The 23199-nt window shown below is 43.2% G+C and overlaps 1 protein-coding gene across 1 annotated transcript in view; it reads right to left on the bottom strand.

Annotated features, from left to right (window-relative positions):
* Window positions 1-23199, bottom strand: part of JARID2 (jumonji and AT-rich interaction domain containing 2) — a 298892-nt gene that overhangs the window by 64602 nt on the left and 211091 nt on the right. The window contains exon 4 of the mRNA XM_075921199.1: window positions 17961-18130. Within this exon, the coding sequence (XP_075777314.1) occupies window positions 17961-18130 (170 nt within the window). The remainder of the gene's footprint in view (window positions 1-17960; window positions 18131-23199) is intronic.

Raw genomic sequence — 23199 nt, 5'->3', positions numbered from 1 at the left:
GAGAGGCAAGACAGAGTCACATTCAAGGGTGGGGCAGAAGGTTGAGTGGGGCAGGGAGAGCCGTGCTCGAAGCAGGACAGTGGAACCACTAAGACCTCTCTGCTGGAGCCGTTACTGAGTGCTCCACTCCTCTTCCATACTGCAGCTGCAGCTCTTTTCTCCCACAGTGGCAAAGGCTGGTTACTGCAGGCAACCGGATACCACCAGTGTCTCTTTTTGCCCAGTTGAATGTCGGACACCTGGCAACCCTCAGCTGACAGCACTATAATCATGGGTTGTCTTATACATAGGCCTTGACTATATAACTTAGGGTATGTCTACACTACCCCGCTAGTTTGAACTAGCGGGGGTAATGTAGTCATCTGCACTTGCAAATGAAGCCCGGGATTTGAATTTCCCGGGCTTCATTTGCATGAAGCCTGCCGGCGCCATTTTTAAATGCCGCTAGTTCGAACCCCGTGCCGCGCGGCTACACGCGGCACGGAGTAGCTAGTTCGGATTAGGTTTCTAATCCAAACTAGCTGTACGCCTTGTGGAATGAGCTGTACAGCTAGTTCGGATTAGGAAGCCTGATCTGAACTAGCTACTCCGTGCCGCGTGTAGCCGCGCGGCACGGGGTTCGAACTAGCCGGCATTTAAAAATGGCGCCAGCCGGCTTCATTCAAATGAAGCCTGGGAAATTCAAATCCCGGGTTTCATTTGCAAGTGCGGATGACTACATTACCCCCACTAGTTCGAACTAGCAGGGTAGTATAGACATACCCAAAGGGAGTAGGGAGGAGCACATGCTCTATTTTCAATAAAATCATGTGTTCGTTACCTTAATAATATGAGTGTCCTCAAAACTCAGGGAGTACAATCTCAAACAAGGACTTATCGTACAGACAGCAACATGCATGGACATATTGTAACCCATGCCACACTTGCCACAGTTAAGCAGCAAGAACTTTGCTGGTATAATGTACCATAACTTTTCTCATTTCTATTTACTGTTCTCCGTCTCTGAAAAATAGCATCAAATTTTCTCCTAGTGCTTCCCTTCCACAGCATGGAGATAAAATGCTGTCAGCTCCTGGTATACACCAGCACTGCCACTCTTCAGAGATGAAACAACTCACCCTATAGTCAGCCAGCTCTTCCACTTGTTCCCCATTCATATCTTATCTTGTCTTTGCTCTCCTTTCTTGTACTTTCTCCCCTTTATTTCCTGCACTCTCTTTCTACAACTTCCCCTTGCCTTCCCAAAGTATTTCCTCTCTGTTCTACAAACTATTACTAGCTACTCATCACAGAATCCATGCAGGTGCATTAGCCCCTGTCCCCATTTTAAAAACAGGGATACGAAGGCAGAAGGAGTAAGTGACTTGATCATACCAAAGCAACAGAGGGAACAAGTCTAAGAACTCGGATTAGTTTAGAATTAAAACTCATTCTTGTGCTTATTCACCAGGCCATATTTTTATGTGACTAAACTATTTCCCTTTGGGGTCAGAGGCTCCTTTTTGCTGCTCAGCAGAAAAGCTATTTCCAGCATCAAGATGGCAGAAGGAGTAAATCTGTATTAGCCCTAGCACCATTAATAGCAGCACACATGGCACTGCTGTATTTTCTAACATTTTCACACTGACAATAGACATCAAACCCTAGAGCCCGGTTTGCATTTTCAGGTCTGTCATCGCATGATGGGAGCGACATTTTTGTTTCTTTCAAGTGAAAGTAAAAAATAGTCATAAAACTTCTAGAATTACAAAAAAAAAAAAAAAAAAAAAAAATTCCAAGGGCTCTCAGATATGGGCTTCCCAAGGTCGAAACCACAGTGATATCAATGCCACTATAAAGTAGTGAAATATTATCCCCATTTTACAAATAGGTACTGAAAGCCTAATTGGTGGGCCTAGAGTCTCACAGGGAATCAATGGTACAGACAGGAGAAGAGCTAGAAGACCAGCCCCCTATTGTTAATAGAATGAAGTCAATTTCATCCTGCTGCAGCAATATAGTAACAGCCATAGAAACAGGCACTGGAGGGCAGAATGGGGAGTAGTGCATGGGAGAATCTTGACTCCTCTGCAGTACTCGGGAGGCTATAAAGTAGAAGAAAAAAAAAATAGAAAAGTGCTTTCTTCCTTCTAGCTCTATTACCAGTTTATCAAACATCTACTAGTCAGAGGTTGGTATGGAAGACAGAGGTCTGTAAACCAGATTCAAGGGCAGCATCCTAGCAGAAGATCCATCACCTGCAGAAGGAGGAAGGCCAGTAGATTTTCATCATTCATACCTCACTTTTATAGTTTCCACCATTATCTTGTATATGTTCTTCTGGCTTATGCGTGCTTTGTACATTTTTACACTTCTACCATTACAGCATAAATCAATTCTTTATTCGTTACTTCCTGTCTTAAACCTCTGTTAACAGTGTATAGCACTGTATTTCACCGGTGGATGAAGTGATCGCATATATACGACATACATTTATTTTTTATACTACATAAGGATTTCCTGGGATGAAAGGTTGTCACATACAAGTTTAAAATCACTAATGGAATAGTTCAAGCAATTTAAATCTGTTCACTTCAAAGCTTACACAAAGGATACAGGATTAATTCTTACTATTTCTTGTCATGCCAAATGCCCAATTTCAAATGTCCTAACCATTTTGTACTGCAAACCAGCTATGAAAATCGCTTTCCAGTTTTTTAAAACCACTTCAAGTCTTCATGTTGCAATTCCTTGTATTTTAGAATTAAACTAATCAAGAATATGAAGCAATTAAAAAACTTCTTTTCCCAAAGTGTCACCATTTTAATGCCCTTCTTTCATAACTATATTGGTAAACCTGTCATTTGATTGGAATGATCTTATTTTGGCTTTCTTTAACCTGTCTCTATAGTTCTTATGTAGTCACTCAAAGGCTGAACTTGGAAGTGACAGAGGAAGAGAAGGACCTGGGAGCACTAGTTGATCATAGTAGGGCTCTGAATCACCAATGTGATGCAGCTGTGGAAAAAAAGGCTAACGTGGTCATAGAATGCATCAGGCGAGGTATTTCCAAGAGAAACAACTACTGCCATTATACAGTAAAACTCCAATGGTCCGGCATCTGATGGTTCGGCACTCCTGATGGTCCTGCACCACCAGGAACCCGGAAGTGCTCCAGGCAGCTGGACCATTGGAGCTGCTCTGCCCCCAGCTTCCCCGATTCAGCCGCTGCTAAAACTGACCAGTGGCAGAATCGGGGAAGCCAGGGCAGAGCAGCTGGGGCGCTGCCGGGTTGGTCCCATAGCGCTGCCCCTCGGGGCTGCAGGACTAACCCGGCAACACTCCTGCTGTCCCCGATTCAGCCGCTGCTGAAACTGACCAGCGGCTGACTCCAGGAAGCCCAAGGCAGAGCTGCTCTGCCCCAGGCTTCCTGGAGTCAGCCGCTGATCAGTTTCAGCAGCAGCTGACTTGGGGACACCTGGGGCAGAGAAGCTGGTGGGCTGCCGGGTTGGTCTAGTAGCGCCGAGGAGCAGCGCTGCGGGACCAACCCGGCAGCACCCCAGCTGCTCTGCCCCACGCGCCCCCAAGAGCAGCTACCAGACCAACCCAGCAGCACTCCAGCTGCTCTGCTGCAGGCGTCCCTGATTCAGCCGCTGCTGAAACTGACCAGCAGCGGCTGAATCAGGGGCGCCTGGGGCAGAGCCGGACTATCGGAAGGGGGGGCTACGAGGGGTCTGGGGTGGCATCCCCCTCCCACCCAGACCCCTCATAGCCCCCCCTTCTGATAGTCCGGCAAATCTGATAATCCGGCACCCCCTGGGTCCCAAAGGTGCCGGATTATCGGAAGTTTACTGTACAATGGTGTGACCTTATCTGGAATACTGTGTGCAATTCTGGTCTCTCACGTTTAAGAAATTAAATTCTAACTGGAACAGGTGCACAGAAAGGCTTCTAGAATGATCCAAGTAATGGAAAACCTACCTTATTTGTTATTAGACGAGACTCAAGACCTCTGCTTGTTTAACCTAGCCAAAAGAAGACTATAAAGTGATAGGATTGCTCTCTATAAATACATCAGAGATCCAAATACCAGGGAAGCGGAGGAGTTATTTAAGTTAATCTCCAATGTGCATACAAGAACCAATGGCTGTAAACTGACTGGCAACAAGTTTAGGTTCAAAATCAGAGACTGAAGGTGAGGTTGGGGAGGAGGCAGGAGCGACTCAAGCTGAATCTTTAAATGATGTCCCACCCCACTATCAGCAGGTGCAGGTCATCTCTGAAGAACTGGATCACTGCAAAGGTGCCAAAATTTGGACACATAGGCACATTTGCTGTAGTGACAGTGGACACTACTGAAACAACGAGGAGTCCTGTAGCACTGTAAAAACTAACAGATTTATTTGGACATAAGCTTTTGTGAGTAAAAACACTTAGCCAGATGCATGAAGGGGAAATCACAGAGGTAGAGGTGCTGTTTGCACACATTTTTGCAACACTGCTACACCATAAAATTGGTGAAATTGTTAAATCACCTGGAAGAGTTTTGTGTTACGAGAAGGCAAAAGTTAGCACCGCCTGAAAGCTGAGGCCTTAATTATTGAGATGCTTCTATTGAGGAATCCTTAAGGAAAAAAAAGTCAACAGAACATTGTTCCCAGACTTCCAGCTTATTTTGACATTGGACCCTGGGAAAGTTTTCTAATGTTGGCTACTAATCATAGACTTTGCTGCAATTACACTCCCTGAAGAACTCATCTCATCTAAAGGATGGAGGAAGAGTGGAGAGAAAACCATCTCTCTAACTTTTATTGCTTCACTTGTAACATTTTTAACCTGTAAATAATTGTAGGGAGAGGTAAAGAAAACTTAAACAGCAGCTATTAAGAATAATGTGAGCTCACTCACAGAAAATACAGTAAAAGTACAGGCCATTGTACTACAGCATGAAGATGACACATTCCTCTCTACATGCACTTCTGAAAGATACTAATTATGCCTCTAGAAAAGGACACAAGGGCTCCTTCAAAGAATCTATTTAAAGATAAGAGCACTGCAGGCAAACATTTCAGATGTATCTGCATTCCTTCTCATGTTGGAAATTGTGGGGCATGATTTAAAAACCAAAAATAAGTGAATGGGAATTCTGCCAACCCTGGTCAATCCTGTATTCTAAATACCTTGAAAACACACACTTGTTTAGAGGGCTTTTTTTTTTTTCATCTTAGCTAGATTAAAAAAAATGTAAAATGTCCATTAATACTCATTTTCAAGTGAAAAGTTTGGAAAAAAAGAAATGAATACTAGTTTCAAAAATATCCCTCACAACTGGTCATAACAAAAGGAAGTAGGAATAGGTAAATTCTTAGAATATGGTTAAAAAGAACAGTAAAGATGTGACAGGATTATGATGATCAATAGATGGCTTAGGCAGTGGTGCTATAAGGAGGGCTTTGGGATGTATGGTCACTGGGAGGCATTTATGGACAGAGGACTGTTCTTTAGAGATGGACTTCACCTAAGTAGGGAGGGAAATAGACTTCTAGGATGGAGGCTGGCTCAACTTATTAAGAGAGCTTTAAACTAGGAATTTGGGGGAGATGATTGGGAGATGCCAAGGTAATCTCTACGCCAGATTTTAACACTGAGAGGGAGGAAAACGAAGTAAGAAAGGGTATAGCTGGGGATAGGAGAATGAACATGAGGAAGGGTGGGGTGGATACTAGTCTAATAGGTCATATTGGAGGTATAACGTCTGTGCCAAATTGGGTAAAGAATGTGAATGAGGCCAAACAGCAAAAATTAAGATGTTTGTACACCCATGCAAGGAGCCTAGGTAACAAAAAGGAGGAACTAGAGCTATTGGTCCAGGAAGTGAAGCCAGATATTATAGGAATAACAGAAACATGGCGGAATACTAGGCATGACTGGAGTACAGGTATTGAAGGGTATGTGTTGTTTAGGAAAGACAGAAATAAGGGTAAAGGTGGTGGAGTCGCATTGTATATCAAAGATGAGGTAGATTGTAAAGAAATAAAAAGTGATGGAATGGAAAAGACAGAGTCCGTTTGGGCAAAAATCACATTGGGGAAGAAAACTATCAGATCCTCCCCTGGGATACTGCTTGGGGTGTGTTATAGACCACCAGGATCCAATTTGGATATGGATAGAGACCTCTTTAATGTTTTTAATGAAGTAAATACTCATGGAAACTGTGTAATCATGAAAGATTTCAACTTTCCAGATATAGACTGGAGAACAAGTGCTAGTAATAGTAAAAGGGCTCAGATTTTCCTAGATGTGATAGCTGATGAATTCCTTCATCAAGTAGTTGCTGAACCAACAAGGGGGATGCTATTTTAGATTTGGTTTTGGTGAGTAGCGAGGACCTCATAGATGAAATGGTTGTAGGAGACAACCTTGGCTCGAGTGATCATGAGCTAATTGAGTTTAAATTAAATGGAAGGATAAACAAAAATAAATCTGAGACTAGGGTTTTTGATTTCAAAAGGGCTAAGTTTAGTAAATTAAGGAAATTTGTTAGGGAAGTTGATTGGACTAAAGAAATTATGGATCTTAAAGTGGAGGAGGCCTGGAATTATTTTAAGTTAAAGTTGCAGAAGCTGTCAGAAGCCTGTATCCCTAGAAAAGGGAAAAAATTTATAGGCAGGTGTGTTAGACCAAGCTGGATGAGCAAGCATCTTAGAGAGGTGATTAAGAAAAAGCAGAAAGCATATAAGGAGTGGAAAATGGGAGGGATCAGTAAAGAAAGCTACCTTATTGAGGTTAGAGCATGTAGGGATAAAGTGAGAAAGGCTAAAAGTCAGGTTGAGTTGGACCTTGCAAAGGGAATTAAAACCAATAGCAAAAGGTTTTATAGCCATATAAATAGGAAAAAAACAAAAAAAGAAGAAGTAGGACCACTAATTACTAAGGATGGAGTGGAGGTTAAGGATAATCTAGGAATGGCCCAATATTTGAACAAATACTTTGCTTCAGTCTTTAATGAGGCTAATGAAGAGCTTAGGGATAATGGTAAGTTAACAAATGGGACTGAGGATAAGGAGGTAGATATTACCATATCCGAGGTGAAAGCCAAACTTGAACAGCTTAATGGGAGTAAATCGGGGGGCCCAGATGATCTTCATCCAAGAATATTAAAGGAACTGGCACATGAACTTGCAAGTCCATTAGCAAACATTTTTAATAAATCTCTGAACTCAGGGGTTGTACCATCTGCCTGGAGAATTGCTAATATAGTTCCGATTTTTAAGAAAGGGAAAAAAAGCGACCCGGGTAACTATAGGCCTGTTAGTTTGACATCTGTAGTATGTAAGATCCTGGAAAAAATTTTGAAGGAGAAAGTAGTTAGAGACATTGAGGCTAATGGCAATTGGGACAAATTACAACATGGTTTTACAAAAGGTAGATCGTGCCAAACCAATCTGATCTCCTTTTTTGAGAAAGTAACAGATTTTTTAGATAAAGGAAATGCAGTGGATCTAATCTACCTCGACTTTAGTAAGGCATTTGATACAGTACCACATGGGGAATTATTGGTCAAATTGGAAAAGATAGGGATTAATATGAAAGTTGAGAGGTGGATAAGCAACTGGTTAAAGGGGAGACTACAGCGGGTCATACTGAAAGGTGAACTGTCAGGTTGGAGGAAGGTTACTAGCTGAGTTCCTCAGGGATCAGTTTTGGGGCCAATTTTATTTAATCTTTTTATTGCTGATCTTGGCACCAAAAGTGGAAGTGTCCTAATAAAATTTGCAGATGACACAAAGTTGGGAGCTATTGCCAATTCAGAAAAGGATCGGGATATCATACAGGAAGATCTGGATGATCTTGTAAATTGGAGTGATAGCAATAGGATGAAATTTAATAGTGAGAAGTGTAAGGTTATGCATTTAGGGATTAATAACAAGCATTTTAGTTATAAGCTAGGGACACATCAGTTGGAAGTAACGGAGGAGGAGAAGGACCTCGGAGTCCTGGTTGATTATAGAATGACTATGAGCCGCCATTGTGATATGGCCGTGAAAAAGGCTAATACGATCTTGGGATGTATTAGGCGAGGTATTTCCAGTAGGGATAAGGAGGTGTTAGTGCCATTATACAAGGCACTGGTGAGACCCCATTTGGAATACTGTGTGCAGTTCTGGTCTCCCATGTTTAAGAAGGATGAATTCAAACTGGAACAGGTACAAAGAAGGGCCACTAGGATGATCCGAGGAATGGAAAACCTGTCTTATGAAAGGAGACTCAAGGAGCTTGGCTTGTTTACTTTAACCAAAAGAAGGCTGAGGGGGGACATGATTGCACTTTTTAAATATATTAGAGGGATAAATACCAGGGAGGGAGAGGAATTATTTAAGTTTAATACCAATGTGGACACAAGAACAAATGGATATAAGCTGGCTAGTAGGAAGTTTAGACTTGAGATTAGATGAAGGTTTCTAACCATTAGAGGAGTGAAGTTCTGGAACGGCCTTCCAAGGGAAGTAGTGGGGGCAAAAGATCGATCTGGTTTCAAGATTAAACTAGATGGGTTTATGAAGGGGATGGTTTGATGAGATAACAGGATCTTGGTATCTAGTTGACCATTCATTATCAGTGGGAAATAGGTCAATGGAGGGATGATAGGAGTTACTATAGAGAACTTTCTGGGTGTCTGGCTGGTGAGTCTTGCCCACATGCTCAGGGTTCAGCTGATCGCCATATTTGGGGTCGGGAAGGAATTTTCCTCCAGGGTAGATTGGCAGAGGCCCTGGAGGTTTTTCGCCTTCCTCTGTAGCATGGGGTACAGATCACAGCTAGAGGATCTCTGCATCTTGGGGTCTTCAAAGTATTTGAAGGCTTCAATATCTGAGATATAGGTGAGAGGATTATTCTAGGAGGGGTGGGTGAGATTTTGTGGCCTGCACTGTGCAGAGGGTCAGACTAGATGATCATAATGGTCCCTTCTGACCTTGGAGTCTATGAGTCTATAAACTTTCAGAGAAATAAGGAATAACTACAAAGGGATTTCAAAGCATGGGCTGCTTCTCCCTTTGTGGAGTCCCACTGTCTTCCACCAATGGCCTGTATCTAATATTCCATGTTCTTGGAATTCAATTAGACTTTCCAGCTATATTTTTGAATGTTAAAAGTCATAAAGAAAAACCTCCCATCCTCACAGAGAAAGAGTAAAGTTCTTGCTGTTGTTGTAACTTTTAAATGACTGTACTTAAAGGGGAAATTGTGGCATAAATGTTCATTTCATAAAGTATAAATAGGATTAAGTATAAATAGCAGTAAGTTTACAAAGCTCAATGCATCTTCCCAAAGTGATTCAGAGAGAGAAAAAGATCAGCTTCATGGAGAAATAAAACTAGCTCATTAGCGTCTATTGTCAGGGAACATTCACTTTATACGAACATTTGTTCAATACTTTAAAGGACTGTAAGACGTGTGAAGGGACACAAATCTGTAGTTTAGATCCTCTTGGAATTTAACATCAATGTTCGATATTCCATCTGTAAAAGGAATTTGAGTAGGAAACCCAATAGGGTTCCTTTCCCCGCTGTCTTATGAAATAGATGAGACATAGCATACAATTTATTCTAAATACACTTTCCAGCCCACAGAACAGCAACACTTCGAGGCATGCCAGAAGTGTGTAAAACTCCACTGCTGTGAATCTGGTCTAATTTAGTTCAAGTGGTAAACCTCTCTCAGAATGAGGGATTGCTGCGACCTACATATCAAACATTTACAGAGTGCCATACATTCTTAGTATCCCACTGTAAGGGTCAAGCAATCATGGAGCAGACTGCATCACTGAGCCAACAAAGCTCATAGGGTATGTCTACACTACCCCGCTAGTTGGAACGAGGTGTACAGATAGTTCGGAATGGCTTGCTAGTTTGAACTATCTAGCCCGTGCCGCGTGTAGCCGGGGCACGGGGTTCGAACAAGCCGGCATTTAAAAATGGCGCCGGCCGGCTTATGCAAATGAAGCCTGGGAAATTCAAATCCCGGGCTTCATTTGCACGTTCGGTATGCATACATTACCCCGCTAGTTCGAACTAGCGGGGTAGTGTAGACATACCCATACTGCTTACTTATTAGCCAAACTAGTTCCTAGTCCTGCAAAGTGACAAAAGTCCCACTGAAATCAACAGAACTATGTACATGCTCATGGATCTACTCAATTGGATCAACGTGCAGGACTGAGTCATTAGCTGATCCATTGCACAGTTTTCAAAAGACCTGAATAAATGTTTAAGCCTCTCGTGGTACTATGTTATCAACTATTACATCATATCAAACCTTAATATTTCTGAAACTTTAGTTGAAAAATGATGTTCAACTCAATTTTATTTAGAAAAACGTTGAAGGGAAATAGTGTTACAAATGTATGCCAACCTTAACCTTCAACTGTTTCATAGGGAAAACATTGTGGATCACAACTGTAGTATGTTGGGAAATTGTCCATTTCTTAAACTTTTTGAAAACTGTGGTTACCAAATGTTAAGAGGATATTACATGATGGCTTAAGAATGAGGTTTTCTACAACATGTTTTCAACAAGACTGGCTAGAAATTTAAAAGAAAATGAAGAAAAGTTATTTTTAAACAAAGAAAATTATCTTGCAACACTTTCTCATTTTCAGAATACTGTAATCTGGCATTGTCACGGCAGTTCCCCACTCTGGCTGTGCGAGTGCAGGAGAGGGCCAGAAAGAAACTTTAAAATACCCTGCCACTAAAGGCTTCTGCTTAAAAACTTCGAGGTCACAGATTCCCTGACCTTGGGTGGTATGCTGCCACCATCTAAATGCAAAACCCCTTTAAGAACTCAGGAAGACACATGGGAACTTCTTCCTGCAGGGGTATTGTCACACTCTTTAATCCTCCCTCTGGAGAGCATTTGAAAACAGACTGTAATTTCTTAATAGCTGACCTTTCAAGTCTCAGCCACGTGCACACAGAACCTCCTCCCTTCTAGGACACAGGAACTGGATCATAGTCTTTAAAAAGTGATTTTTATTAACAAAAGATATACTTGGTAAAGCATATTTGGTTGCTAGGTGTTCCAGAGCAACTGAAAAAAGGTAGATTAAAAAACACAGATAATTGCTTTACTGGAATTCAGTTTAAAAGTAACAGTGTACGGGGGCAGGAGAGTTGACCAAACCCAAGAAAATAACCTGATCGCATCTGACTACACATTCCCTGTTCTACATACATATCTGTTGTTCCAAGGTTTAGTCTTTCCTTAAGCAGGGTATCACTGGAAATTCCATGCCTTGTTCCTGGATTAACTCATCTCTCCTAACTCTTGCTCTGATCACACAAGAACTGCAGTAGAAAGGTCCTGCTTCAATTCAACACTTACACTATTCTCATTGACTCTCCTGGCTCCCTGCCAACACTCCCTGGAGACCCTCTAAGATCCACTGTCTCTAGGTTTAACTCTTACAGGCATTATGAGAGCTACTCAGAAATTGACAGGTGGATTTCAATTTTACTTCCATTATGTCATTATTGTCCGTGTTGTCTAAAAAGTAAATATACAAGACTACATAAAATGAGAAAGGTAAGCAAGTAATATTTTTAAAATGATTTTAGATTCAATAATCATTGTTAGTAAGCAAGGCTCCTTGCAATTTGTTTGCCTCTAAAAACATGGAAAAATGCAGAATTTGTGATTTTACTGAGAATACGTAGTTTCTACATTTTGTTAAACAAATAAATACATATATTAACTATTAGCTAGATTGAATTTAAAGTACTAGCGTCACTTATTCAATGCATGCAACTTCGCCCTCTTGTGGTAGACTTTTTAAATATGCTTTAAAGTTACTTAGCTAAACATATTCCAGTGAACTACTTCAGTCATAAATAGAAATCACTCAATAGCATGCAAAGGTAGATGTTTTAAGACATCTCAAAGGTCACTTCAGCCTCACTGAATAATTAAAGTTATGAAAAAAGACACAGAAAACTTTACACATTATCTCCCTAAAGACTATGTCTCTGAATTTAGCAAGGACAAATTTCATGTTGATGGTAACCTGCTGTTGGTTCCGTAGATTACGTTTGAAGACAGACATCTGTAGAACAAATAGAGTGCGCTACATAAACTGGATGAAGAGGAACAAGACAAGAAGAAAGAACCTATGCACTGTGATTGGATCATTCTATACATTTGATTATTATTATTATTATTATTATTATTATAGATCATGGCACTGGCAGGTTTTGGACTTGCTTAAATACTGTCAATATACCAATAAAACATGTTCAAATGAAGCCTACATAGAGTGTAGCCAAAATGTCTGTCTGCCATGGACATCACAGATTCCATGACTTTTGCAGCAACCAGTGTGGTTGGCTCCAAGGTTGCCCAAGCAGATCAGGTAGCTCCTGGGCCAGCTGCACCAGGGTTGAGGGAAACCTCAGGGTTAGAGAAGGGGGTTGCAGTGTAGGATGGTGCTTACTTCAGGGGAGCTCCCCAGAAGTGGCCAACACATCTCTGAAGTTCCAGGGGGGAGGGATCCTCTGAAATGCTGCCCCCAACCACAAGTTCTGCCTCCATAGTTCCTGTTAGGAGCCCATGGAAACTGCCAAGCTGGAAGTCATGGCAGAGGTAGCCTGTGCAGAGGAGCCCCTCCTCTTCCCCCCCCTCCCCCCCCAGTCTTCCCTCCCCCGGGAGCTGCAGGGACATGCTAGCCACTTTCAGGGAGCTGTACAAAGCAGGACAGCTCAACCAATCTTCCTTCTCCCTCCCTGACTCAGCACCAGTGTAGATCTCAGGCCATGTACTGCTGCTACCCCCTCCCCACTTCTAAAGCATCAGCAAAGATCATAGGCCCTTTCCATCCCGCCCCAGAGAGTACCTGAGGGCCCCCCCGCTGCGTTCCCCAGAGAACACTCACAGTTCAAGTTGCAGTTAGGGATGTATATTAGAAGGCAAGGACAGACCACGGGCTGTGAATTTTTATTTACTGCTCATAACCTGTCCATGACTTTTATTAAAAATATCTGACACTGAAAAGTTGCCTTAATTATGGTGAGGGAAACTAAAGTTCAGCGTTTCATTCCAATTGAAGAAAAACACGGATTTTTATTATTTTTAAAGCAGATAAGCTGGAGGGGGATTAATCACAGAAAACTAGGATCTCTGGTTATTAGTGACACAAGTAAGAATTTTTTTTAAAAGGTAAAAATTGTAACCCATCATTGTCACTTTAGGAAAGATTTTATTAGGGGGGGAAAAACACAAGTATAATCACCAACTAGTTTAAACAATGAGAATGAATTCACCTTAGAGAATGAATTCATTTGCTCATAATAGTTATCTGTTAGTCTTTAAGGTGCCACAGGACTCCTCATTGTTTTTGCAGATACAGACTAACATGCTTACCCCTCTGAGATAACTAATCTAAGTTTTCTAACTCTCCACTGGAGGTTAACCAAGTGTTTGTCAAATCTCTTCTCTCTGTAACTTTTAATATTATAGGTGTAAAAAATAAATTAAAAAAATCAATGCACACAAAAAAAATCTCATGAAAATGAAGGTGTAAAACATGCATTAAGGGCCAGATTTGATGCTCAATCTCCCTAAGTCCTGTTGTCTCCCAGATACACAGAATCTGCACTGAAATGGGCCCAGCATAATTCAAAGGAGATTGGATCCTCTAATTTATGGCATACTCCTGGTGCTCCCTCTGGCTTGAAGCACAAGCCAGAATGGACATAGTGACACACATTATGGTCCCTTTCTGCCTTAGACTACTACCCCTGACATGTTCCTGTTGAAGACAATCCAAGGCGATGCCTTTGCCAAACGAATTCACCCTCTCGAGTCCCTGTGTGTTGTTCTCAGACCCTATAAAGTAGCAGTGGAGCTGTGTACTGGTTTTTTTTTTTTTTTTTAAATCCTAATACTGTATTTTTATCCTAGTAGTTCCAGGATTAGGTAGAGTGAGATCTATATATAAAAGGAAGTTACCCACTTTGTGCAGTAATGACCGTTCTTCAAGGTGTATGTCCCCACGAATGCTCTACTGTTGGTGTCAGGATCATCCCATTACCACAGATTGGAGTTTTTCTAGCAGTATCTGGTCGGGCAACACATGCGCAGTAGGGGGTGTGTGCAGTTTGTGCCTTTGATGTTCACACTTGCAGCCCAACTCCCCCTCAGTTTCTTCATGTACGCCCTATTGCGTAAAAGTCAATCTGAAGAAGAGGGGAGGAAGGGAGGGTTGTGGAGCACCCACATAGATGCACATCTCGAAGAACCATGTTACTGCACAAAGTGAATATCTTCCTTTTCTTCAGGTGATGTCCTCGTGGGTGCTTCACTGTTGGTGACTACATAGTGGTACCCCAAAACTGGTAGGTTGACTTCGGATTAGCGCTTATGCATGGATGAAAGGACTGCATTGGCAACAGCTGATCCTGTCATGTGGAGATTGCAGAATGTCTCATGAAAGTGTGGTTGGATGACCAAATGGCTGCGTAGCAGACATCCTCAAGTGGGACTCCCTTCAGAAAAGTGGTTGATGCAGCTACAGCTTCTATGGAGTACACCCTGGGGGGCACAGGGAGTGGGCTACTTTGAATGGAGAAGCATTGGATGATGAAAGATGTTATCAACTCGGAAATATGTTGCGACGAAAGTGGCGTTCCGAGACCACTCAGTAACTGAAACAAATAATGGCTGTGATTTCCGGAAGGGTCATGTGCGGTCAATATAGAATGATAATGCCATTAGGACATCCAAGGTATGTAGAGTAGCCGCCTTCTGAGAAGCATGAGACTTTGGATAAAAGGCAGAGAGGATGATTGGCTCAATGTGGAAGTCTGTGCAGACTCTAGGAAAAAAAAAGAGGGATGGGGTCGCAGGACAACCTTGTCTTTATGAAATACAGCATAGGGCTAAGATGCTGTGAGAGTGGTACTCTCACTAACTCACCTTGCTGATGTGTTAAAAACACTATTTTTGCTGTTAATAAAGCAAGCCAAGGGCTCAAATGGTGGCCCAGTTAATGTGTTGAGTACTAAACTCCTAATACCACGTGGGGGACTAGAGGTCTACACAGAGGATTATGGTTATGTAGCTCTTTGAAGAACTTCTTGAAAATAGTGTGTGCAAATGCCAAGAACCCATCAATCGGGGGATGAAAACACTGCCAACGCAGCTCAGTGTACTCAGAGAGGTAACTGACAGACCTTGTTGTTTCAGATGTATGATGTAGATGAGGATCATATGAAGAGGGCGGTAAATGGTTGGATCCTGCTACTCACACACCAGGCTCTAAAGTGCTTCCATTTATAAAAGTAAGTATTACAAGTGGCCTGTCCTCTACTCTGGAGTAAGATATTGTTTACTTGTGAGCATATTTTCTCCACTTCTGAGAACCATAGAGAAGCTACGCCATCAGATGTGGCATTTATGGTTGAGGATGGAGTAAGGTGCCTCCGTTCTGACGAGATCTGGGTGGTTCAGAAGTGGGTAAGGAGGTCGGAGAGACATCTGATTAGGGATATAAGCAACTAGTTAACTCTCCAATAAGCAAAAGCTTATCAGATAGCCAACTAGTCCCTCGACTAGTCGCTTCCCCCGCCTTTGCACTTGGGGAGCAGGAGCCGGTGCTGGGGGAACCTGGGTTAAAAGTTGGTTTCCCCCCCCAGCACCCGCAGCAGGCAGGGGAGTAGCAGGACCAGGTGCGAGCCGGGAATAAGCTGATTCCCGACTCATGCCCAGTCCCAGATGCTGTGCCTCTGCATTTTAAATGTATTAAGAGCCTGGTGATTCTTAATACATTTAAAAATCAGAAGCACAGCAGGGGGGATCCGGCACTACCCAAGACAGCTGATTCCCAGCTCACGCAAGGTCCTTGCCCTTAATACATTTAAAAGGCTAAAGCACAGTAGGAGGTACGCAGCACAAGCCGGGACAGCTGATTCCCAACTCATACTGGGTCCCCCCTCTGTGCACCAGCCTTTAAATGTATTAAAAGAGAGTTGGTTCTTAAACTTATTAAGAGCCTCCTGGCCATGAGGCTATGACAGTGCACACGTTTCTGAGGAACATGTGCCTCACCAAGGCATTTAATACAAGACCCATGGCCATTTGAGGCAGGCATCGGGTTGTGACATTTGTCACATTTCTTAAAACCAAGGGAGTTGAGTACTTTGTTGTCTGTCTGTCTTTTTTTTTTTTTTTTTTTTTTTTTTTTTAAGCTTACTGCTCCGCCACGCCTGAGGCTTTTTTATGGTCTCTGTCTTGCCATTTGTTGCCGCTGCTGGCTTTTTATCCTCCACTATCCTCTCCCTGTTTTGTGGTTTTTTGGTTTGTTCGTTTTTTAAAAACGAACTAGATGCCCGAAGGACACACAGCCTGGCCTATGCCCATGGAGCGCTGTCCCTCAGGAACCTTTAAAACTAACTAATTACCTATACTGAGAACAGGTTGGTTTTTTTAACTAACGACTAATAGACGATGAACAACAGTAGACCATTTTTAAAACTAACTCAATTTCATATCTAAAGGTAAATGAAGAGGAGGAGAGGGATTGAGCTCCATCTGCAATCAAGGGTGGTAACGAAGGAACTGAGAGGAGTCAGGCCATGAATGCGAACTGCAAAGGCGCAAACAACACGTGCCCCTACTGCACATGTGCGACCTGACCAGATACTGCTAGGAAAAACTCCAATCTGTGATGCCAGATCGACCCTGACATCAACAGTGAAGCATCCACAGAGACATCACTTGAAGAAGAATCTTCTGTTTACATGGGTGTATTATTTGAAAAAAAACCCTACATTTCTGAATCTTGAAGAACTTCAGAATTGATTGCAGACCTTCAAGAATTTTACAAAACTTCTATTACTTTACAGCAGAATATCTATAGAAAGAAAATTATAGATACAAAACATGCAAATGTTCACTATTAAGAGAAAAAATCTTGTTGCATGAAGCATTGGGTCAGGAGAAGATGCCTGTATCTCATATTGTTTTAGTCAAGCCAGATTGTGAGGAAGGAGGGTTTACACCCCTTCTCAAGTCACTTCTCCATAGGTGTGGTGGTCTTGAGATATTTAAAAACACATGTATGATACAGAAAATATAGCTCTACGAATACACCCATATGCACACACTGAATTTTCCCACAAACAAAATGCATCAGTTGGCCCGAGCACTCTGGCAGCATGCTGCCAACATACAGAGCAATTTGCCACTCAGCAAATTAGATCTAATGCACAGAAATGTAGCCAGGGATTGAATCTGCATTTTAGTCTCCATTGGATACTACTTTTCACAATCTATATAAAAAATTGAACCTCCCATCCCTATCTACCCATTACATAAGAACTTTACATATTGGATGAGAGTCAAAACAGAGAACTTGGCAGCCTGGTTTTGAGCCATTAGCAGCAGAGTAAATAAGAAGAGGAAAAAAAAAAAATCAACCATGCTGTACTGTGAGGAGAAAACCAAGCCAGGCAGCTAGGACTGATACTGGTCAGCTCACTTCCAAGTGAGGGAACTCTACCCTAAGAAAAGCAACAGGAATCTGCAAAGTGGTAGTTGTAAGGCAAAAGTAAGCAAAGCTCAGGGGATTAGCTCTTCACGTAAGGAGTCTGCCAGCAGGGCAGGGACTATCTGTAATGAAGGCACAATCCTTCAACAAAGCTACAGGAAGGAAAGGGCAATGGTAAGAGCTACCATTCTGGCACATGAAACACGAGCATTTAGCTACTCTCATGGTGCCACAGGACTACTCATTTTTAAAGTTACAGACTAACACGGCTACCCTTCCGAGACTTTTTTTGTGTATACAGTCAGGCTACTGAGTAGGAAATGTGTACAATATGTTCAAGTGCAACACCACTGTGTTCAGGTAGGCTGTACTGTGCGGTACTGCAGCCTGTTCACTGAACTACAGAGATTGTTCCCTCAGGCTGCTATAAGAGTCCTACCTCGAAGGCAGAGAAACGTAAGGAAATCTTCTGTCTTGGGCTTCCTTTTGGAGAGGTCAGAAATCTGAGTTGCTGGAGGGGGTAACAATGGCTCCACTATCTTTATTGGAGTTGTGCTGGGACTGTTTGGCTGGGATTGAGCAAACTTCCTTTGTGCTTGCAGCCTTGGCCTGTGAAAACAAGAGAACACCACAAGCATATTAGGCAGAACCAAGAATAGAGACGTAAAATTTAACAATTCACTGAGAGAAGAGAGGGATCAATCAAATACTAATAACATCCTCCTTAGTTGTTCCTAGTCTGCAAAGTATTTTTGAAGTATAAAAATTATAATGCATTAGGTTTAAGAGAAAATTTGTTGTACCAGTTATCTTAACGTATCTGTTGAAATCTTAAGTATTTCTAGGTGATTTTTACCTTGCTTACAGCAAATCAGTATAGCAAACAGGAACATTTTCATCCATAAGTGTGGCTATCATGTTATATGTTCAAATCATTTTCACACATTCCATATAATTAAATTATACCACGTAATAATATCTGCTATTTTTCCTTTATGAAAAACTCTCTTAGGGTATGTCTACACTACCCCGCTAGTTCGAACTAGGAGGGAAATGTAGGCATACCGCACTTGCAAATGAAGCCCGGGATTTGAATTTCCCGGGCTTCATTTGCATAAGCGGGGAGCCGCCATTTTTAAATCCCCGCTGCTTCAAACCCTGTGCAGCGCGGCTACACGGGGCTCGAACTAGGTAGTTCGGACTAGGGTGCCTATTCCGAACTACCAATACACCTCATTTCACGAGGAGTAACGGTAGTTCGGAATAGGAACCTAGTCCGAACTACCTAGTTCGAGCCCCGTGTAGCCGCGCTGCACGGGGTTCGAAGCAGCGGGGATTTAAAAATGGCGGCTCCCCGCTTATGCAAATGAAGCCCGGGAAATTCAAATCCCGGGCTTCATTTGCAAGTGCGGTATGCCTACATTTCCCTCCTAGTTCGAACTAGCGGGGTAGTGTAGACATACCCTTAGAAAGGCACAAAGACTTTTGTTTACTTTGGTTCTACCCTAGTTAACACCGTACTTACTTTATAATCGAGCATTTTTAAATTGAAGGTTCTAACTTATTCCAGTTCACTAAAAATGTTGGAGCTAAAGTAGGTGAGATCCAAAGCGGGTTCAGTATAGGGTCGTAAAATTTCAGTTAGTCAATAAGGGCACCTCCGCCTTTGAAGTGTAGCAACAGCCCTGGGGTTGGAGAAAGGAGAAAGCGCTGTGGGGCACACGGGGCCAGCAGGGTACTCTGAGTCCTCAGCTGACCCCAGGCTCCACGTGGTGCTGCCACTTTGAAATGCCACATGCTGGCCCAGAGCAGCAAGCAGCATTTCAAAGTAGCAGTGCCACATGGAGCCCGGTGTCTGGCCCCAGGGCTCCATACAGTGCTGCCACTTTGAAGCACTCCCTCCTCTTTTCACCCCCCCCCCCCCGCTGTAATTTCTGAAATGTTCAATACTAGCAAGGTACTTAACGTTCACTAGCATTGCACTAGATCCGCAGTTGCTGTGCTCTAGGTAAACCAGCTTGACGAGAAGCGTGGAGCTTTCTACACTCTAGATACAAACCAGTGTGGACTTCATGATTTAGTACTGATTTCTGAGTAGCCTCTGGTATCCTTCCCACAATGTCTAGTCTTGCTTTTCTGGTCATCTGTTGGAACTCTACTGCCCTGCTCTCAGGTGACCGACCCTCAGACCCACCCTCTGCATTCTTTTTCAAATCTGAAAGTCTCCTTCCTGTTTGATCAGTGATGTGTGGTGTGCCCTCAGCACATCTCTCCAACTGGCCGCGCCTGCTCTATGCACCAGGAGATAACCTTGCTTGGAGCCATGCCGAGGTGCTGGACCTAATCAGTGTTTGGGGAGAGGAGGCTGTCCAGTCCCAGCTGTACTCGAGTCATAGGAATTATGATACGTATGGACAGATCTCAAGATGCCTGATTGAAAAAGGCCATGACCAGGATACACTGCAGTACCGAGTCAAAGAGAAGGAGCTGTAAAACGCCTAACATCAAGGCACAGGAAGCAAACCGCCGGTCCAGTTCTACACTCATGATCTACCAGTTCTACAAAGACAACCTTGGGGAAGTCCCCACCTCCACCCACCCCCCAAGAACTTTAAGATCTCCCTTAATTTCAAAGCCAAGACATTTCAGAGTTTAACCTGCTCGCCAAACACATACGCATTCAGAGAGCTGTAGAATATCGTCCACATACTTCATGGTTTTATCTTCAAAAGCTTTGTGATGGATTCTATGCACAATATACATTTTATCAAGCATCTAGCTAGGTGTTGCCTGGCTAAAACACTGAAAAAATAGCAGCATTACAATTGTCCTCCATAATGATTGAAACGAATTGTTTAACAATTTCTCTAAATTTGTTGTCTCTAATTCTTTCACAATTTTCCAATGGGCAATTATATTTCTTCGTGATCAAAAGACTCTCCTGATAGGCATATATTGCTTGCTTATTTCCACCTCCTAAGGGACTCATATATGGGTTATTACACAGTGGTGCTTATGATTCTGAACTGAAACAGGCTAATTTAACATATACATTTCTTTTATCTAGGAACAACGCTCCTTCAGAAAAAAAACACAACCACTTCTATACACCAATCCAGCTATACAAAAAATCAGTTTATAATGCAAAGTGCTCCCCCCCACACACACACAGATTGGAGAGCTCTTGCAGAAGATAAATGTGATTTTAATTTCAACTGGTTATATTATCATCACCAAAAGCACATATGCAGCCACAAGTAATTTTTCATTATGGATTCTGTTTTGCACAAAATGTACGCTCTCTAAAAACAGACTACTAAGGTTACGTGGGATAAAAACCTTGCTTGCTTCTGTAACACAGAGTGACTGCCCTGAAAGGATGTACTCAATCTTTCAAGCATACGGTTGAAAATAATCTAGTCCAAGGGTAAGGAACCTTTTTCAGATCAGGGCCTCACTGGCATGGCCTCCGACTGAGAAGGATAAAGACGTGCCCCACACTCCCATCACACACCAGAGCGTAGGGGGGGCCCAGGAGAGTAGATTTTGTGTGCTCCAGTCCTACAGGGGCGATGGCAGGAGGGCTGCAGCACCAGTATGGGGTCCCCAGTGCTAGAGGGGAGCCCTGAGCCTTCGCGGCTGGATCCAAGTAAGCCAGGAGCTGCATCTGGCCCCCAGGCCTTAGGCTCCCCAACCCTGATCTAGTCACTAAATTGGGCAAATGCTTGTTGAATTTACCTATTCACATCTCCCCCCAACCAGAGATTCAGATAAAAAGCCACACTAAGGGCACCTGAACAGAAATACAAGAAATGCACATTTGAAACCTGTGCTAAGATTTAATGTTAACCCTTTACATTAAGGACTGCTCATCTGGTTATTTACAGCACAATCTACCATCATATGAGTCAGAGTGTCCCTACTCAATATTTCCCATCCCAGGAGCAAAATAATATTTTCAGCATGTGAGGTGCTGACGAGGGAGTGGTGGATACCCAGTATATTTATATTAAATATTTATATTGTTTATAATATAAATATAAATATTTATATTAAAAACGAATGCCTATTGAATTAGTAAAGTACAAGTACATTTCAAAATGTGTTGACATTTATATTTTGGGCTTTTTGTCCCGTCCTTGTTCCATTCCAGTGCACACACTTTCCCCATATTCTGACTTGGGTACTACATTTCTCCAGTCTCACCCAGTCACCAGGTAGTAACATCATCGCTCCACCCTGAAGGTTGCCAACTTTTGGACCGCAGAAAACCAAATACCCTTGAGCCTTGCCCCTATTCTGTTTCTTCTCCAAAGTCCTGCCCCTTCTCAACTCCATCACCCCATCGCTCGTTCTCTCCCATCCTCCCTCGCTCACGCATTCTCACCAGTCTGAAGCGGGTGGTTTGGGTGCAGAAGGTGAGGGCTCCTGTGGGGCAGGGCCAGGGATGAGAGGTTTGGGTTGCAGGAGGGGGCTCCAGGCTGGGAGATGGAGAATGTGGGAGGGGTACTGGGCTAAGGAGGTTGGAGTATGAGGTGGTGAGGGCTCCAACTGGCAGTGCGGGGTCCAGAGGGCCAGAAATGAAAGGATCATGGTGTGGGAGGAACCAGGAATGAGGGGTTTGAGGTGAAAAAAGGTGCTCAGGGCTGGGACTTGGGGGTTTGGAGTGTGGGAGGAGGGGGGCTCACAGCTAGGGGATGTGGTTCAGGGTACAGGTTCTGGGCAGCGCTTACTTCAGGCAGTTTCCAGAAGCAGCAGCTATGTCCCTCTGGCTCCTAAGTACAGAAGAATCTTGAGGCTCCATATGCCACCCCATTCACCAGTGCCACCCCACAGCTTTCACTGGCCACGGTTCCCAGCCAATGGGAGCTGTGGAGCTGGTACACAGAGTGGAGACGGTGGACAGAGCCCCTGTGGCCACCTCTGCACCTAGCAGCCAGAAGACATGTTGGCCACTTCCAGGAGCTGCACTGATCCAGCTGAAAACCAGATAGTTGGCAACTCTACCCCACAACAGCCCAACCCCAGCAGAACACTTCTATCTATTATGAAATTTAGAGCTGAAATTCTTCCGCCAGTCCATTTGGAAGACATCATTGTTATTACCAGAGGAGGTGAGATGGCACACTTGATCATACAGTGACAAAATCTCAATGACCACTCTTCCTTCATTCCTTCTCTTCCTGATATGCAGAATTTAGCACTACTTCTGAGGCATTCCCTGTTCTCTCTTGCTTTGTTCTCAGTCCTGTCGTGCACCACCTCTTGGCCAGGGAACCAGACAATCAATGTCCAAAAGGTCAAGTTTTATTAACTAAAAGCCAGACCAATTCAGTGAATTAAAACAAAGAAGCCCACAGCTTTTTTTACCCTGGTACCTGGTGGGGCTTCCAAAGTACAGGCAGTCCCCGGGTTACGTACAAGATAGGGACTATAGGTTTGTTCTTAAGTTGAATTTGTATGTAAGTCAGAACTGGCTCCAGATTCAGCTGCTGCCACTGAAACTGACCAGGGGCAGACTACAGGAAGCCAGAGGCAGAGTTGCTCTGCCCCCAGCTTCCTGCAATCAGCCTGATCAGTTTCAACAGCTGCTGAATCTGGAGCCTGGGACAGAACAGCTGGGGCGCTGCCCGGTAGGTTCCCACAGGACCAACCCGGCAACACCCCAGCTGCTCTAC

Source organism: Pelodiscus sinensis, chromosome 2 (genome assembly GCF_049634645.1).
Source record: "Pelodiscus sinensis isolate JC-2024 chromosome 2, ASM4963464v1, whole genome shotgun sequence".
Lineage (NCBI taxonomy): Eukaryota > Metazoa > Chordata > Testudines > Trionychidae > Pelodiscus > Pelodiscus sinensis.
Note: the sequence above shows the minus strand (reverse complement) of the source record. Positions and strands in the feature narration are given on the sequence as shown.